This window comes from Oncorhynchus keta, chromosome 32 (genome assembly GCF_023373465.1).
Source record: "Oncorhynchus keta strain PuntledgeMale-10-30-2019 chromosome 32, Oket_V2, whole genome shotgun sequence".
Classification (NCBI taxonomy): domain Eukaryota; kingdom Metazoa; phylum Chordata; class Actinopteri; order Salmoniformes; family Salmonidae; genus Oncorhynchus; species Oncorhynchus keta.
This window is the reverse complement of record NC_068452.1, coordinates 9,928,073-9,948,543: the sequence shown is the minus strand read 5'-3', so window position 1 is coordinate 9,948,543 and position 20,471 is coordinate 9,928,073. Positions and strand designations below refer to the sequence as shown.

Genomic DNA, 20,471 nt, shown 5'->3' with positions numbered 1-20,471 from the left:
GTGTGTGTGTCCTTGCTTACAGTGGCCAAGTTCATAATGGTCTTGTCCCTCCCGTCGCTGTCTTCATCGTCATCTTCGTCGCTAAACTCGGCGGCGGCGCTTTCTATGAACTTGAAGGCCTCAAGGACAGTGGCCGAGTCAGACATGTCAGGTTTACTGACGGACAGAAGAGAGAGGAAACGAGACAGATGTTAGTGACAACACAAAAACAATGCAGGGCTCCTACACATGCAGCCCTACACCGTTTGTCACTGTACTTCCTTGACGAATGATAGTTATCCATTAGTGATAGCATTAGCAATGGCTACAACAATAGCATTAGCGATGGCAAAATTCAATAGCATTAGCAATAGCTAGAACATTTACATTTACATTTAAGTCATTTAGCAGACGCTCTTATCCAGAGCGACTTACAAATTGGTGCATTCACCTTATGACATCCAGTAGAACAGTCACTTTACAATAGTGCATCTAAATCTTAAACAATAGCATTAGCTACAGCATTAATGATCGCAATACCAATAGGATTTAGCCTTAACCATAGCAATAGCTTTAGCGCCAACCACAACGACAGCATTTAGCACAGCAATAAACATAACAGCAGTAATAGTCATTAGCAGTTAGCGGTAGCTCACCTGATCATGCCGCTGTCCTTCTGAAAAGATGGCTCGGTGCCGTTGACCATGGGTTCCGGTTTCCTGACCGACGGCCTCTCTCCAGAGTCTCCAGCCAGGCCCAGCAGCGCCCTGACCCTCTGGGACTTTACATCCAAGATGGTGTCCGTGTAGCCCACCTCCTGAAGGTACCTGGAAATTGATTGAAAGTTGAAAGTTACGGGAGCGATCGTCTAATAATTTCAAGATTTTGTACGTAGAGTGAGAAGTGTCTTTAAATCCTATCCTAATCCCCCAATCCTAACCGTAACCATAAGGGGGGGGGGGTCTAAGTGCAATTTCCATCTACCTGTTTTTTCATCATAACATTGCAGAAGCGACACGACTACTATATATTAGTCATATTTTTTTAGACAGCTTATGATATTTGGTGTCACGCTAAATCACTGTGTAAATTAGGTTTCAAAAGAGACGATTGGAGTCAAGGTTCAAATTACACATGAAAGTTATTCTAAAACCATTGCCGTTTATATTTAGTCTGACAGGATAGAGCAGGACGTTGACCATTTCAGGACCAAGATTAGATACCAAAGACAAAGTCCTATCAAAGCTATAAATATTAAATATGGCCTACTCTATGTAGGATACAGTTTCTGAACTGAGAAACAAACATGTTCCTTTATATACCATAGGGTCCAAAGAAAGCAAGTGTGAAAAACTCTCTCTCAGATTGGAAAACATCAGTTCAGTCACTGCAAAACAAGGGAATGAAACAACACAACAAACTATCTATACAGTATTGCATAACTGAACCAATTAAAACCAATCTTATGCTGATTTACAAACTACTTAACGAGATCGAATGCAAAATTTCGCTAAAGCCCTCCAAAACCCCCCAACATACCTCACTCGGTAGGTAAAACCAAAATGATCCTATCCTTATTCCTTCAAGACGAGCTTAAGTTCTGATGCTGATGCTCCAAGGTCGGAGGTTTTGATAAAACAGCATCTTGTGCAAGTTTTAACAGACGAGGGAAGGGAGAAAAAATATATATATATAGAAAAAAAAAGTTCCTCTCAGTCTCTTGCTGTACCAGCCTCTCCAGTCGCAGGAGCCCTGAATGCCCAGACACAATCCTCCATTCATGGGCTAACACCATCTCAGATTCTGTTCTTCATTACACAGACACCAGAGACAATACACACACACACACACACACACACACACACACACACACACACACACACACACACACACACACACACACACACACACACACACACACACACACACACACACACACACACTCTCAATGAGATGCTGCATTCACATTCCTTCATCCAAGGACGTCATCCAAGGATAATACAATTTAGTGCCCAGATTTATTGCTTGATCTGTTTTGCCAACAAGTACATATTCTGCATAACATAAGGCCCTGTATGCTGTGGGTATTGGAGCTACGTGCGTGCAACATTAAAATGTTGAGTTCAATGGGCAAAACTGCTCATAACATGCACAAATTAGCCAATACCTAGTATTTATTTATAAAACAAGTTTAACTTAAATTGTTGATAAAAAAAGAAAAGTATTTTAGAATTAGAAGTCAAGAATAGGGGTAACTATGAACGTTGGATTGTGATCAAGTGTCTGTTGAACTTTTCAGGTTTTTCTTTTGAAACTGTCTTTAGACCAGCTGCATTCCATGATTCTCTGCTCTGCTCTCTTCCCATCTCCCTCTTCTCTATCCCCCCCTTTTCCTCTCTCTCTTTGTCAGGTCCAGTTCAGTGAGTTCATGGTTCTGATGGGGGGAGGTGTGGTTCAGTGCCTGCCTGTAGCTGCCGCTAGACACATACATACATACATACATACATACATACATACATACATACATACATACATACATACATACATACATACATACATACATACATACATACATACATACATACATACATACATACATACATACATACATACATACATACAGACCCTCTCTCTTATCACATTTGAAGGCTTGGGTGCCATTTTGAAACACACTCACGTACTTTATTTTAATCACACGCTGACTGGAGTAATATCGACAAGAAGAACTTTGTTCCATAGTGTAGGCTGGCGAGATGAAATTAGGGTTGGGGATATGTGGACAATCTACTGTGCTGTGTGTGTGTGTGTGTGTGTGTGTGTAACTATACTCTGACATGCGAAATCAATGACCACTCTCTGGAATCGAGATGTGGCCATGCCATGTGTGCTGCTGTCGGAGTACTCTAGGAGTTGTGTGGATCATGAGAATGCATAGCAGAGAGAGTGAGAGAAAGATTGTGTGTGTGTATTCACTCGGTGTTGGGAGTTGCAGTGTTAACCCTCGTCTGTACTTCCATAGATTGTGCTGTGAGTGGGTGGCTGGGCACTGGATGAGACACACACACTTTTCTCATTGCTCCATCACAGTATTCTCTGTCTATTCCTTTTTCTCTATAGGTCTCATACCTACGCGAGCATGCGCACGCACGCAAACTCTCTCAGTATCCCCTACCGCTCATTCTATGTCCTGACAACTTTTGACACCCAGAGGGCACCAAAGTACAAACCTTTTAAGAACTTCCACACCCCTTTGCACTCACATGCTAGGAGTAACACAGTGCGTGTGTGTGTGTCTCAAAATGTGTATATCGCTCTCTCTGTGTGCGTGTGTCTCAGACTGTGTGTGTGAGCATGTGTCTAAGTGTGTGCGTATTTTACTCTGTGTGTACGTTGCTCTATATATGTCTCAGTGTGTGTGTGTGTGTGTGTGTGTGTGTGTGTGTGTGTGTGTGTGTGTGTCTAACAATCCACACGTCCCACCAGTCTCAGGGGGATTACTCCACTACTCGATTCATACTGAGGCTCTTAATCTCCATTAAGAAGATTTTCCTCCCTTTGATGGCTTTTTGTCTTAAGACAGACACTTGCAGCTGACGGTGGTGCCCTATGGCTACAGCCACACACACACACGGTCAAAAAAAACACGAGCACACAGACAGTCCGGTGACGTACAGTCACCGACTCCAAGAGGCCTTCTCTAATGAGTCAGTGGTTGTTGTAACAACCCAGATGCAGGATAATATTGGTTGTCCACATCGCCACACATCTTCCAGACAGAAATTGGGTGATGGGATAGTTTCTCACAACTGCACAGAGATAAACACACACTGCTAAATAGATTATAAAGGATTGCATTTAAAAAAGGCCCAATGCAACCATTTCTATATCAATATCAAATTGTTGCTGGGTAACAATTAAAGTGAACAAAAATATAAATGCAACAACGCGACCACTATTTTCCTCATGCAGCGCAACACATCTTCTTCGCATAGAGTTGATTGTGGCCTGTGGAATGTTGTCCCACCTCTCTTCAATGGCTGTGCGAAGATGCTGGATATTGGCAGGATCAGGAACACACTGTCATACACGTCAATCCAGAGCATACCAAACATGCTCAAACAGGTGACATGTCTGGTGAATATGCAGACCATGGAAGAACTGGGACATTTTCAGCATCCAGAAATTGTGTACAGATGCTCGCAACATAGGGCCATGCATTATCATGCTGACACACAAAGTGATGGCGGCAGATGAATTGCACGACAATGGGCCTCAGGATCTCGTCACAGTATCTCCGTGCATTCAAATTGGCAACGATAAAACGCAATTGTGTTTGTCGTTATGCCTGCCCATACCATAACCCACAGCCACCATGGGGCACTCTGTTCACAACGTTGACATTATACACGTGGTCTGCAGTTGTAAGGCCGGTTGGACGTACTGCCATATTCTTTAAAACAACGTTTTAGAGAAATTAACATTCAATTATCTGGCAACAGCTCTGGTGGACAGTCCTGCAATCAGCATGACAATTGCATGCACCCTCAAAACTTGACACATCGGTGGCATTGTGTTGTGTGACAAAACTGCACATTTTAAAGTGGCCTTTTTTATTGTCTCCAGCACAAGATGCATGTGTGTAATGATCATGCTGTTTAAATAAGCTTCTTGATATGCCACTCCTGTCAGGTGGATGGATTATCTTAGCAAATTTGTTCACAACATTTTTGCAAAATATGCCTTTTCTGTGTATGTAAAATGTTTGAAATCTTTTATTTCAGCTCATGAAAATGGGACCAACACTTGACATGTTGCGTTTATATTTTTGTTCAGTGTAAGTACCTGTAGTAGACTGCAGTAGAATTTTGCTAGGACTGTCTGGGAAGGGTCTGAGTGGGGAGGGGAAAATTGATAAAAACTGTGTTTTTGGCAGAGAGGTTTGGAACGCTCTTTGTTATTGGTCTATTAACCAATATTCCACATGGTGATGTCACCGTGGAAAGCCGACCCCCCCTGCAAACCTTCTGATCAGAAGGTCACCAGGTCTTAAAGCACTTAAAAGTGTACAGCCATAGGGCACCATTGAAACAAAAAAACGTGTGTGTGTTGCACTCACTGTCTGAGCAGCTGCCGTCCTTGTTTCCAACCCAGCTGACTACTGTTGGGGGGGCTCGGGACCTCGTTTTCATTCCCTTCATCTGATGGAGAGAGAGGGGAGACAAGAATGAGACAGACAGACGCACCATATTATTTAAGGCTTCACTCACAATCTTGAAGCACGGACTTAAATACTTACAGTATTTGTGCTGCATTCAATTTCAATCCAAAATTCAATTAATTGAATTGAAACGGGTCAGGACACATGGTGCAATCCAGGTTAAATTGTCAGAATGCATACAGTACATCTGAATGAAACATGTCAGTATTGTGGCATTTGACATGCACAAATATTACTCGTTTCAGGAAACTAGGTGTACGTCACACGTCACTACTTCACAGGAGGCATTTGAACATCATCATAATTTTTAATTAAAAACAAAAATCTAAAATGAGTTTTTTGGGCAGAAATGCCTTCTGGAACATGAACTTTCATGTGCTTTAATAACAAACTTGTATTCCATCTGTAAATACGAATAAAATTGTTAAATTACGAGACCAGTTGGTTTTGCCACAGAAAATGACAGGAACATTCCCGCAAGACATGATTGGCTGAGATTATTATTCTACCTTTATTTCAACAAGAAACACAGACTGAGACCAAGGTCGCTTTTACAGCTGGGCCCTGCGTAAACATGTTAACACATACAGTTTAGGTACAATGATTGAGAAACTAAACATGACAAACAAAACAATCAAAGATAACACAAAAAAATACAACAGCAGAATAACCTAACAGCACAAAAACGTGCATTTTCAAAAACCATTACCAGGAATACAAAAATAAGATAATGCATGATAATGGGCTGGACACGCCGAGTTTGGATTGGTCTGTCATGTAGTATGGTTCTGTCTATAACATGAACTGCTCAGTATGTGTGTTGATTGTCATTTCTACAGCGCTATTTTTGAAAGATATAACGTTAGCCATCGAGAACTACAAAAGTTTTGCTACTTTTCTCAACAACATTGATGCCCTGAATTTAGCAGGCGCTATCGACAGATCAGTTGGAAAAAGTGATGGGCTACTTTCTGCACACACCACGGTCAATGTGAACCGGAGTGAGCTGACAATGCTGGCCAAACAAAATATAGCTAGAAACAAAACGGAGTTAAATGGTTTCAGTCTGCCGTGAAGCGTTCATCCATGTATTCGGGTAAGAGTCTAACTTTATTTTCAGATATTATACTTTTCTAATTGTCAGAAAGTCATTTTCATAGCAAGTTATAGCTTACTGTTCACTAGCTAGCGAACATTAGCTTGCTGGCTCGCTATCTAACGTTACGTGCATGATCTGTGTAGTAATATTATTCAATTCAGAAATCCATTTGCGTTGCTAGTTATAGCCTAATGTTAGCTAGCTAACATTGAACCTAGTTGATTAGCTCTTTAGCTACCAGCAGATTCATACTACAGCTATGACAATGTTTATATTGGTAGTAGTATGAGTTGGGATTACGCCGGTTCATTGTTTAGCTAGCTACCTACATGTCTAAACAAAAGACTCAACTTCAACAGATGATTACAGGACCCATCAAGTTAGCCAGATGTGTCTGGGAGATGATTACAGCCATCTATTGTATTTCATTAACCTCTGTACATGTCTAGACAACAGTGACCCATCCACTTAGCTAGATGTGACTGCGAGGTGGTTATAGCATTTCCTCCACATAATCCATGAATTTCGACAAGTATGTCAGGTAAACGTCATCTAATAATGATCAAATATTTATATCTGGACACTTTAATGTTTTTGATATTGCGGCTATGCAAGAAACCATTTTTACTGTACCATTGGCATGCATCCTGTGCATCTGACAAATACATTTACGGTAATATGAAGAACAACATAACCTGCACCAAAGTCAGATTATGTTATAGACAAGGACTAGATAAAGTGTATTTTTACCTTATTGTAGGCTACTACTTTTAGTCTTGAAATTGTTGGTTGTTTACTAAATTAAATCACTCTGTTTAGCACATGGCCTCACATGTGAATCCTTAAAGCGATGTGTGGGGCTAAGGCTTAAGAGGTTGTGAATGATGCTGAATGGGTGTAGACAAAGAAGAGCTCTCCAGTAGGTGTACCAAAACATTCAAGGGACATTTTCTCAAAAGTGGGGTTACAAGTTTGTCAACTTCCAAAGCATAATTACTTCCCCATTGTTCCTCGACTGTATAATTTACAATTTTCTTGCTCCGAGTCTCTACTTTTATCCAATATAAAAAACACATAAGACCAAAGTGAGGCGGTAGGTCCCAAATGTCATATATCATGAGTGATGACTGCTGAGATGTGCAAAGTCATGCTTTCATTTACAACCACTAACCTAGGCGCCCCCTATTTGGTTGCGCTTTGTTTTTGGTATTTTTGGTTTTAATTTATTCCATCTATGTCTACAGTGTGTGTGAATGCATTGTGTAATCTTGAATATGTAAAAGCACCCGACGTCTGAGAAAGGCGCCATACAAATATTTAAGTAGTCATTTTAATTGCAGAATTAAAAGATGGCTTTACGATGTAGGACTCAAAGTAGTGTCACTGGCACCAGTTGGTACTAAGAGTACAGAGGTGGAACTTTTTGAAACGTAATTTATTTACAATGCTGGCCTACTCAAGCCAAACCCAGACGACGCTGGGCCAATTGTGCGCAGCCCTATGAGACTCCCAATCGCTGCCGTTTGTGATACAGCTCGTGTCTGTAGTGACGCATGCAGTGCCTTAGACCGCTGCGCCACTCGGGGACTTACCGGAATCATCGTAGCTGGGAGGTTTCATGTCTCCTTGGTTCAACTCTGTTCCATATTTGAGCTTGTGGTATTTTGACCTGAGGGTAAAAGGAAAAGAGAGGAAGGAAGAGAGAATAAGAGAGGGATAGAGAAAGAACGATAGAGAGGAGAAATAAATAAAAAGCTTTAATGATAAGGCAGCCACAGTGATTTAACAGCTCATTAATGATCTAACAGAAGATAACCATCTCACTGTTGATTGTATCTGTAAATTAACTGGCTTCACATCACACATATATTTGAAGAACTGTCTTGTAAAATGGCATATATTATTATATTAAGAACAGGTGGGAGGGATTCTACACAGGGGGAAGAAATGACTTTGTTAATTCACTGGGTGGAAATTAATCTAAACTTAATGGTGGATATTAAGCCAATAGGTTTTTTTTTTTTGCACAAGATTGCCCATGCCCAGATAGCACACAAACTATACTACATATTTAAATAAAGGTAAAAACAATTTAAATATATATATACAGTTGTATGAAAAAGTTTGGGCACCCCTGACAATTTCCATGATTTCCATTTATAAATAATTGGGTGTTTGGATCAGCAATTTTATTTTGATCTATCAAACTGATGGACACAGTAATATTTCAGTAGTGAAATGAGGTTTATTGGATTAACAGAAAATGTACAATATGCATCAAAACAAAATTAGACAGGTGCATAAATTTGGGCACCCCAATAGATAAATCACATCAATATTTAGTAGAGCCTCCTTTTGCTAAAATAACAGCCTCTGGATGCTTCCCATAGCCTCTAATGAGTGTCTGGATTCTGGATGAAGGTATTTTGGACCATTCCTCCTTACAAAACATCTCCGGTTCAGTTAGGCTTGATGTGGTTGCCGAGCATGGACAGCCCACTTCAAACCATCCCACAGATTCTCAATGATATTCAGGTCTGGGGACTGGGATGGCCATTCCTGACCATTGTACTTGTTCCTCTGCATAAATGCCCGGGTAGATTTTGAGCAGTGTTTTGGGTTGTTGTTTTGTTGAAATATCCAGCCCCGGTGTAACTTCAACTTTGTGACTCATTCTTCAACATTATTCCCAAGAATCTGCTGATATTGAGTGGAATCCATTGCGACCCTCAACTTTAATAAGATTCCCAGTACCGGCACTGGCCACACAGCCCCACAGCATGATGGAACCCCCACCAAATTTTACTGTGGGTAGCAAGTGTTTTTCTTGGAATGCTGTGTACTTTTGCCGCCATGCATAACGTCCCTTGTTATGACCAAATACCTCAATCTTTGTTTCATCAGTCCACAGCACCTTATTCCAAAATGAAGCTGGCTTGTCCAAATGTGCGTTTGCATACCTCAAGCGACTTGCGTTTGTGGTGTGTGTGCAGAAAAGGCTTCTTCCGCATCACTCTCCCATACAGCTTCTCCTTGTGCAAAGTACGCTGAATTGTTGAACGATGCACAGTGACACCATCTGCAGCAAGATGATGTTGTAGGTCTTTGGAGGTGGTCTGTGGGCCGTTTTTGACTGTTCTCACCATCCTTCGCCTCTACGATATTTTACTTGGCCTGCCACTTAACAAGAACTGTGCCCGTGGTCTTCCATTTCCTCACAGTGGACACTGACAGCTTAAATCTCTGCGCTAGCTTTTTGTAGCCTTCCTCTAAACCATAATGTTGAACAATCTTTGTTTTTAGGTCATTTGAGAGTTGTTTTGAGGCCCCCATGTTGCCACTCCTCAGGAGAGTCAACTTGCAATTGGCCTTAAATACCTTTTCTCATGATTGGATGCACTTGTCTATAAAGTTCAAGGCTTAATGAGCTCACCAAACCAATTGTGTGTTCCAATTAATCAGTGCTAAGTAGTTACAGGTATTCAAATCAACAGAATGACAAGAGTGCCCACATTTTTGCATAGCCTATTTTTCACATCTGATTTAATTTCATACAGTACTCAGCTTTTATTAGAAAATGAATGGCATGCCACTGTGATAATTTTCTGTGATGACAGAGTAAATGATTATGCAGCCTCAGAGGGGTGCCCAAACTTCTTCATACGACTGTATACAGTGGGGCAAAAAAGTCTCAGAGTACGAGTGTTGACCTAGGATCAGCCCCCCCCGTCCATTCCTTATAATCTAAAAGAAAACTGATCCCAGATCAGCAATCCTACTAAGACAGGCTTTATGAATACAGGCCTTGGATGGGTGCCCTCTTGTGAAGATGCGCTTATATGAGAACTTCTACTTGGTTAGCTAGACTGCGACTTGACGTCACTCAAACATTGAATCCCTACAAACAAAAGCCATGAGGAGAGAGGATTAGGTGAGTGGAGTGCTGGTAATTCTATAAGAGGATAATACACTGAGGGGATGATGGATTACTTTAAAAATACCACCACCACCATCATTGTCTTAATCAATATCATGGTAATTTAACTCATTTGTTTTTCAAATCGTTTACAAAGGGATTTATAAAATCAAAACATTGACACATCGAATGGAAATAATGGAAAAATTGATGTAATCAATTTATCACTAGCCACTTTATATAATGCTTACATACCCTACATTACTCATCTCATATGTATATACTGTACGCTATACCATCTACTGCATCTTGATGTCATTAAATGTATCTCTAGCCACTTTAAACAATGGTACTTTATATAACGCTTACATACCCTACATTACTCATCTCATATGTATATACTGTACGCTATACCATCTACTGCATCTTGATGTCATTAAATGTATCTCTAGCCACTTTAAACAATGGCACTTTATATAACGCTTACATACCCTACATTACTCATCTCATATGTATATACTGTACGCTATACCATCTACTGCATCTTGATGTAATTAAATGTATCTCTAGCCACTTTAAACAATGGTACTTTATATAATGCTTACATACCCTACATTACTCATCTCATATGTATATACTGTACGCTATACCATCTACTGCATCTTGCCTATGCTGTTCGGGCATCACTCATTCATATATTTTTATGTACATATTCGTATTCGTTCCTTTACACTTGTGTGTATAAGGTAGTTGTTGTGAAATTGTTAGGTTATATTAGTTGTTAGCTATTACTGCATGGTCGGAACTAGAAGCACAAGCATTTCGCTACACTCGCATTAACATCTGCTAACCATGTGTATGTGACAAATACATTTGATTTGATTTTGTAAAACAGTTAAGTGCATTGCACCATCTTATGCTAATTTCCAGTGATTCTTTGCATCATTATCCTCATTACCATCATCAATATCATCATCACTTATTTACAGCCCCAAAAACTAAAAAAGGTCTCTTTTTGTCAATAACAGTATTACCAGGAGAGGTCATTCAAAACAATCTTGGATCACTTTTGCACTTCCCCCACTAAAGGTTAAGGTACGGATTGGGGGAGGGGAAGCTTAACCTAGATTTCTACCTCGGAGAAACTTCACCCCGGAGAGAACCAGAGATCAAAAAAGTAGTCAAAGACAGCACACTATTAAGACACGAAAAAACTGTTTCTCCAAAAGAAATCCTCGATCACACTTGTTGGTGATGTCATGGCGATGTTGGCTAACTGAGCTCATGCACAGAAACACGTCATCGGGTGTAAAGGTCATCTCGTGCCGAACTGCGCATGTGCAGGCTGCCAAATCAAACGCACTCACTCGATATAAAGTCGTTTTTGACAAAAGTAAAAACTTGTCAGTTTGTCACTTTCACAAAGTTAGAGTAATAACATCTTCAAATAATTTAGGACATTGGCTCAAATCTAGGTTGTGCCTTTAGATTTCAATAAAATGAACAACTAAAAGGAACAATTTTTCACTTCTCTCTCTCTCTCTCAACCCCGGCCTGGTCTACCTAGTCTGCTTCGCAAGCGTTCCCGGAGGTCTCGCGATGTTGCATCTGTTTTTTTCCCCACAGTTATCGTACACGACCACAGATTATCCATTAAATTGACCAGATACTTATGTGGCCACTAACAATGAAAATAAATGTCTTAAAATGGAAGGCAGTTAACCTGGGTACCAGTCGCTTTAGCGAATCCACTCCCTGTCGTCATGTCCCAGAGACTACAATTCCAACCACAAAACATCTTATACAACAACTTGTCCAGCTAACAGCAAAATGTTTGTTTTTCGTTCTAAATTCAAATTCTGCTATTTGAGGCTCCACATGTTGTCATGGAAAATGACAACATGTGGAGTGAACAACAACCAATGAGCGACTCCGCTGTAAATCCAGCACATTGAGATTGCAGAATGGGCAGTCTTTTTGGCAATGACAAGGAGTGGTACGTTAGCTAAAGAGACTGGTATATTCAGACTAGAAGAGAGTCGGGAAAAGGCAAGATCAGGTGTGGGACCATTCTAGCCAATGAGAGGGCAGATACGCGCGTGAACAACAGGCACAGCGCCGATTTAAAAAAAAACGTTATATCAGTACACTCATAACCTAAGCACTACAAAACGTATATTCAATGCATTGAGAAGCCTGTGTCCATCGATGCCACATATCAAGTTTCATACAGATCGTGCCAGAAGAGTAGCGTTTTAAGTGTTTATCACAAAATTAAAAATGGTGGAACATCGTGGCAAATTTGTTCCTTGTCAGGAGAGGGACCAATGTACTGAATTTCATGACTTTCTGTCAAACGGGCTGAGGGGCGTGACCTTTTAAAGTTAGCATTTTCAATATCTTATAGTGCCACCATCTGGCCAATCAGTGTAATTTTGTAAATGCTGAATCTCTATGGCAAGACGGATCATTACACCGTTTCGTCAAAATCGGGTTAGTGCTATCTGAGATATTGCATGTGACTAACAGACAGAAACACATCCCCAGTCCTCTCCCCGATTTCATTGTGGGGGGAACTAAAAATGAAGCCTTCTTGCTAACCATGGGGGTGACCTTGTCTGCATCCCAAATGTCACACTATTCCCTAGTGTACTACTTTTGACCAGGGCCATTATGATTCTGGTCAAAAGAAATGCACAATGTTAGGATTGGGGTGCAATTTGGGACACAGCCCTCGACTTTGTCACAATCCAAGAGTTTCAGCCCGGTCCCAGATCTGTTTGTGCAGTCTTAAACTCCAATGATTTTACATATTTATTTTTTGTATTTATGACGGCCTACCCCAGCCAAAACCGGACGACGCTGGGCCAAAGTGTGCGCTGCCCTAGGTGACTCCCAATCATGGCCGGTTGTGATACAGCCTGGAATCGATCCAGGGTCTGTAGTGACGCCTCTAGTACTGAGATGCAGTGCTTTAAACCGCTGCACCACCCGGGAGCTCGACATGACAGAGACCTTAGGAGTTGGCAAGACAGCACAAACAGAGTTTGGACTGGGCTACAGGGGTGGATCTTAGTAGTCTAATGTAGTTTCCTCGAATCATCTCCTCTCATTCATCTGCAATGATTTGTACACAGGGAACAGGTGAAGGTAATATTGTGGATGCTTCTCTCAAACTAGTCAATATGTTTACTCTAGTTCTTTCATTTTAGTGCAGAATGCAGATGAAGGAACTGAAGAAGTACTTCGGCATAAATCAAAATATGGCAACACTACGTACAGTAGGTGCAACCTTATACAGAATGCAATGTTAGCTGTACAGACCGATTTGAAATAAACTGTAGGTTGGATGCTCAAGGTTTCTCCTACATAGAAAGGCAGAGGGAGAAACGTATATAAGACCAGTCAAAACTCATAATGATGCAGAATGACTCATGCTCAATTGAGTGGGAGCAAGGGAGAGAAGGAGAGAAGGAGAGAGAGTGGGAGCAAGGGGAGAGAGGGGGAGCAAGGGAGAGAGAGGGGGAGCAAGGGAGAGAGAGGGGGAGCAAGGGAGAGAGAGGGGGAGCAAGGGAGAGAAGGAGAGAGAGGGGGAGCAAGGGAGAGAAGGAGAGAGAGGGGGAGCAAGGGAGAGAAGGAGAGAGAGTGGGAGCAAGGGAGAGAAGGAGAGAGAGTGGGAGCAAGGGAGAGAAGGAGAGAGAGTGGGAGCAAGGGAGAGAAGGAGAGAGAGTGGGAGCAAGGGAGAGAAGGAGAGAGAGTGGGAGCAAGGGAGAGAAGGAGAGAGAGTGGGAGCAAGGGAGAGAAGGAGAGAGAGTGGGAGCAAGGGAGAGAAGGAGAGAGAGTGGGAGCAAGGGAGAGAAGGAGAGAGAGTGGGAGCAAGGGAGAGAAGGAGAGAGAGTGGGAGCAAGGGAGAGAAGGAGAGAGAGGGGGAGCAAGGGAGAGAAGGAGAGAGAGTGGGAGCAAGGGAGAGAAGGAGAGAGAGTGGGAGCAAGGGAGAGAAGGAGAGAGAGTGGGAGCAAGGGAGAGAAGGAGAGAGAGGGGGAGCAAGGGAGAGAAGGAGAGAGAGTGGGAGCAAGGGAGAGAAAAGGAAAGTGTGCAAAAGGGAAGAGACGGAGAACAGAAAGGCGACCAGGGCAGAAAAAGTTAAACAGATGGGAGACGGGCAGGGTCAAAGAGAGGGGGAAGGATGGACAAGGAGAGTGTGATAAGGACAGAAGGAGTGACGACAGAGAGAAAGAGAAACAGAATGAGAACAAGAGGGATAAGGAGATCAAGAGAGAACAAGACCGTGAACGAGAGCAAGAAAAGGGTGGGTGAGTGACGTGGAGTAAGCCGGGAAAATGTCGTTCCGAGGCTATAATCACATGGCGGGCGAGTGGAGGAGGTTCTCAGAAAGATCATGCCGTTCAGGTTCTCTTAAATTTCTTCATCCACCCTACCAGACTCCGTAGGTTTAAGACAGAGTGAGGCTCTAGCTAGCCTGGAATCCAAACCGATAATAGGAGACTGGACATGTGGTTGGGATGGCTAAAGCTTGGAATCCAAACTGGTATGCTCCGTTTCACAATTGTAAAGCCTGGACACCAAACTGGCATATTCCGTTTCACCCGTGATTCCTACCTAGCCTGGAATTCAAAATGAAACGGAGCATAAGAGAGTTTGGATTCCAGGCTACAGTTGAAGTTGAAAGTTTACATACACCTTAGCCAAATACATTTAAACTCAGTTTTTCACAATTCCTGACATTTAACCAGAGTAACAATTCTCCGTCTTAGGTTAGTTAGGATCACCACTTCATTTTAAGAATGTGAAATGTCAGAATAATAGCAGAGAGAATGATTAATTTCAGCTTTGATTAATTTCAGCTTTTATTTCTTTCATCACCTTCCCAGTGGGTCAGAAGTTTACACACACTCAATTAGTATTTGGTTGAATTGCCTTTAAATTGATTAACTTGGGTCAAACATTTCAGGTAGCCTGCCACAAGCTTCCCACAATAAGTTGGGTGAATTTTGGCCCATTGAGCTGGTGTAACTGAGTCAGGTTTCTAGGCCTCCTTGCTCACACACACTTTTTCAGTTCTGCCCACACATTTTCTATAGGATTGCGGTTAGGGCTTTGTGATGGCCACTCCAATACCTTGACTGTGTTGTCCTTAAACCATTTGTACACAACTTTGGAAGTATGCTTGGGGTCATTGTCCATTTGGAAGACCCATTTGCAACCAAGCTTTAACTTCCTGACTGATGTCTTGAGATGTTGCTTCAATATATCTACATAATTTTCTTTTTTGTGAAGTGCACCAGTCCCTCCTGTAGCAAAGCACCCCCACAACATGATGCAGCCACCCCCACAACATGATGCAGCCACCCCCACAACATGATGCAGCCACCCCCACAACATGATGCAGCCACCCCCACAACATGATGCAGCCACCCCCACAACATGATGCAGCCACCCCCACAACATGATGCAGCCACCCCCACAACATGATGCAGCCACCCCCGTGCTTCATGGCTGGAATGGTGTTCTTCGGCTTGCAAGCCCCGCCACCCCCACACATAACAGTCATTATGGCCAAACAGTTATATTTTGGTTCATCAGACCAGAGGACTTTTCTCCTAAACTTACAATCTTTGTCCCCATGTGCAGACGCAAACCGTAGTCTGGCTTTTTTATGGCGGTTTTGGATCAGTGGCTTCTTCCTTGCTGATCGGCCTTTCAGGTTATGTCGATATAGGACTTGTTTTACTGTGGATATAGATACATTTGTACCCGTTTCCTCCAGCATCTTCACAAGGTCCTTTGCTGTTGTTCTGGGATTGATTTGTACTTTTCGCACCAAAGTACGTTCATCTCTAGGAGACAGAATGAGTCTCCTTCCTGAGCGGTATGGTGGCTACATGGTCCCATGGTGTTTATATTTGCGTACTATTGTTTGTACATCATGAAAGTGGAACCTTCAGGCATTTGTAAATTTCTCACAAGGATGAACTAGACTTGTGGAGGTCTACAATATCTTTTCTGAAGTCTTGGCTGATTTTTACAATTTTTCCCATGATGTCAAGCAAAGAAGCACCGAGTTTGAAGGTAGGCCTTGAAATACATCCACAGGTACACCTCCAATTGACTCAAATGATGTCAATTAGCCTATCAGAAACTTCTAAAACCATGACATAATCTTCTGGGATTTTCCAAGCTGTTTAAAGGCACAGTCATAGTATGTAAACATCTGACCCACTGGAACTGTGATACAGTGAATTATAAGTGAAATAATCTGTCTGTAAACAATTGTTAGAAAAATGACTTAGTAGATGTCCTAACAGACTTGCCAAAACTATAGTTTGTTAACAAGAAATTTGTGGAGCGGTTGAGAAACGAGTTTTAATGACTCCAACCTAAGTGTATGTAAACTTCCGACTTCAACTGTAGGTTTTAACTATCCAAACCACATGACCAGTCAAAGCCTCCCATGTAGCCAGTCTAGTCTAATCCGCAGGTTGCCTGGTAGTGTGTAGCAGAGAAAGACCCTATTGAATTATTCTAGATGTCCATTATGCAATTATATGGTGGAAGAGGGACGTGACGCCGTGCTGCATTACCCATGACAAGGTGTGAGCAGCACATGACTGTGGGAATGTGGTTAAAGGGGACACGGCGCCGCCCCGGTGCTGCGTTTTCCCACAATGTGTGTGTGCGCGCGTTTAACATGTGACATAGTTCTGTGTAGGGGACAAGAGGTTACGATACTTATTCCATATTTTGTTGTGTTACAGCCTGAATTCAAAATTGATTAAATATATTTTTCTTACCCATCGAAACACAATAGCCCAAAATGACAATTAAAAACATGTTTTTAGGAATGTATTGAAAATAAAAAAATATATAAATATCTCATTTAAATAAGTATTCACACCCAAGTCAATACTTTGTAGAAACATCTTTGGCAGCAACTTTGAGTCGTCTTGAGTCTATGTGCAAAACTGATCTGGAGATTTTCTCCCATTCTTCCTTGCAGATTTTCTCAAGCACCGTTAAGTTAGATGGGGAGTGGTGGTGAACAGCAATCTTCAAGTCTTTCCAGTTTTTCAAACGGGATTCAAGTCTGGGCTTTGGCTGGGCCACTCAAGGACTTTCACATTCTTGTTCTGTAGCCATTCCAGTGTTGCTTTGGCTGTATGCTTGAGGTCATTGTCCTGTTGTAAAGTAAAATCTTCGCCCCAGTCTAAGGTCATTTGCAGGTTCTCGTCAAGGATTTGCCTGTATTTGGATCCATTCATTGTTCTCAGTCCCAATTTAATACATTTGGAATTCAGGCTGCATGGGTCAAGGGGTATGAATACTTTCTGAAGGAACAGTATGTGATGGGATACAATAGTAATGTCTCAATGCTAATATTTCCACAGTGTGTGTGTGTGTGTGTGTGTGTGTGTGTGTGTGTGTGTGTGTGTGTGTGTGTGTGTGTGTGTGTGAGCGATTCTGGTCCTGGGAAACCACTGATTTTCCTCCGGTAAGATATCAATTTACAGTATACAGTGGTTCTTCCTTTAAAAGTTGCATCGTACTGCAGCACAGCTTGCAGTCTGCCGCAGAATTCTATGGCATATTATTTAAGTGTCTGCCACTGTCTCCATTAATGCTAGTAAGAGCTAGTTTGACCACCAGAGGGCAACTTTTAGAAGCATTTGACAGTTTTTAATATAGGCTGTACTAGAGAATTTAAAACCTTTTTTGTAAGAACATAGTATATGGAATAGATTAAGAAATGTATCTTAATTAATTTGATTAATATAATGGACTTAAGTAAATGGAGGCAAACTCGCCTCCCTGCGGACCTGGCATCCTTTCACTCCCTCCTCTCTACATTTTCCTCCTCTGTCTCTGCTGCTAAAGCCACTTTCTACCATTCTAAATTCCAAGCATCTGCCTCTAACCCTAGGAAGCTCTTTGCCACCTTCTCCTCCCTCCTGAATCCCCCCCCTCCTCCCTCTCTGCAGATGACTTCGTCAACCATTTTGAAAAGAAGGTCGACGACATCCGATCCTCGTTTGCTAAGTCAAACGACACCGCTGGTTCTGCTCACACTGCCCTACCCTATGCTCTGACCTCTTTCTCCCCTCTCTCTCCAGATGAAATCTCGCGTCTTGTGACGGCCGGCCGCCCAACAACCTGCCCGCTTGACCCTACCCCCTCCTCTCTTCTCCAGACCATTTCCGGAGACCTTCTCCCTTACCTCACCCCGCTCATCAACTCATCCCTGACCGCTGGCTACGTCCCTCCCGTCTTCAAGAGAGCGAGAGTTGCACCCCTTCTGAAAAAACCTACACTCGATCCCTCCGATGTCAACAACTACAGACCAGTATCCCTTCTCTCTTTTCTCTCCAAAACTCTTGAGCGTGCCGTCCTTGGCCAGCTCTACCGCTATCTCTCTCAGAATGACCTTCTTGATCCAAATCAGTCAGGTTTCAAGACTAGTCATTCAACTGAGACTGCTCTTCTCTGTATCACGGAGGCGCTCCGCACTGCTAAAGCTAACTCTCTCTCCTCTGCTCTCATCCTTCTAGACCTATCGGCTGCCTTCGATACTGTGAACCATCAGATCCTCCTCTCCACCCTCTCCGAGTTGGGCATCTCCGGCGCGGCCCACGCTTGGATTGCGTCCTACCTGACAGGTCGCTCCTACCAGGTGGCGTGGCGAGAATGTGTCTCCTCACCACGCGCTCTCACCACTGGTGTCCCCCAGGGCTCTGTTCTAGGCCCTCTCTTATTCTCGCTATACACCAAGTCACTTGGCTCTGTCATAACCTCACATGGTCTCTCCTATCATTGCTATGCAGACGACACACAATTAATCTTCTCCTTTCCCCCTTCTGATGACCAGGTGGCGAATCGCATCTCTGCATGTCTGGCAGACATATCAGTGTGGATGACGGATCACCACCTCAAGCTGAACCTCAGCAAGACGGAGCTCCTCTTCCTCCCGGGGAAGGATTGCCCGTTCCATGATCTCGCCATCACGGTTGACAACTCCATTGTGTCCTCCTCCCAGAGCGCTAAGAACCTTGGCGTGATCCTGGACAACACCCTGTCGTTCTCAACTAACATCAAGGCGGTGTCCCGTTCCTGTAGGTTCATGCTCTACAACATCCGCAGAGTACGACCCTGCTTCACACAGGAAGCGGCGCAGGTCCTAATCCAGGCACTTGTCATCTCCCGTCTTGATTACTGCAACTCGCTGTTGGCTGGGCTCCCTGCCTGTGCCATTAAACCCCTACAACTCATCCAGAACGCCGCAGCCCGTCTGGTGTTCAACCTTCCCAAGTTCTCTCACGTCACCCCGCTCCTCCGCTCTCTCCACTGGCTTCCAGTTGAAGCTCGCATCCGCTACAAGACCATGGTGCTTGCCTACGGAGCTGTGAGGGGAACGGCACCTCAGTACCTCCAGGCTCTGATCAGGCCCTACACCCAAACAAGGGCACTGCGTTCATCCACCTCTGGCCTGCTCGCCTCCCTACCACTGAGGAAGTACAGTTCCCGCTCAGCCCAGTCAAAACTGTTCGCTGCTCTGGCCCCCAATGGTGGAACAAACTCCCTCACGACGCCAGGACAGCGGAGTCAATCACCACCTTCCGGAGACACCTGAAACCCCACCTCTTCAAGGAATACCTAGGATAGGGTAAGTAATCCTTCTCACCCCCCCCTAAAAGATTTAGATGCACTATTGTAAGTGGCTGTTCCACTGGATGTCATAAGGTGTATGCACCAATTTGTAAGTCGCTCTGGATAAGAGCGTCTGCTAAATGACTTAAATGTAAATGTAAGTAAAGGCTCTGTAAGATATATATATTTTTTCTTCTTCAGAACATTAACCATGTGTGTTCTCTTGTTTTGTACTGTTCAGCAGTTTCGACCCAAATGATTCGTCGAACAAATAAATCCAAACTGGTTTTGCAGTTCTTTAAAGTACAACTTTTGTATGACTGACGCCTTTAGTGAGCGGCCTAATGCTTTAATATTTTAGCATTTCTGCCCTCCAAATTCTTATTCATTATATAAACACACCTATGATTGATTTATCAAGACCAGTCCCCATGCTATGTCATTCAGTGATTTTATTCCCATAGTAATTTGTTATGGATCCATTAATATATTTAAAGTCCCTAAACTCGGCAAGAATCTAATTGTCCTGCTGATAGTTGAAATAAACATCTACATTTTGAAAGAGTATTTTTACCACTATTTTATTTGCAAAAGCATAA

The 20,471-nt window shown here is 42.8% G+C and overlaps 1 protein-coding gene across 3 annotated transcripts in view; it reads right to left on the bottom strand.

Annotated features, from left to right (window-relative positions):
* The window catches only part of LOC118365031 (striatin-like), a 93,780-nt gene that overhangs the window by 22,096 nt on the left and 51,213 nt on the right, over nt 1–20,471 (bottom strand). For all 3 annotated transcript variants that reach the window (XM_035746927.2, XM_035746926.2, XM_052490651.1), the window contains exons 3-6: nt 7,889–7,965; nt 5,096–5,177; nt 636–806; nt 21–156 (exon numbers count right to left, since the gene is read on the bottom strand). In XM_035746927.2, coding sequence (XP_035602820.1) covers nt 21–156; nt 636–806; nt 5,096–5,177; nt 7,889–7,965 — 466 coding nt within the window. The remainder of the gene's footprint in view (nt 1–20; nt 157–635; nt 807–5,095; nt 5,178–7,888; nt 7,966–20,471) is intronic.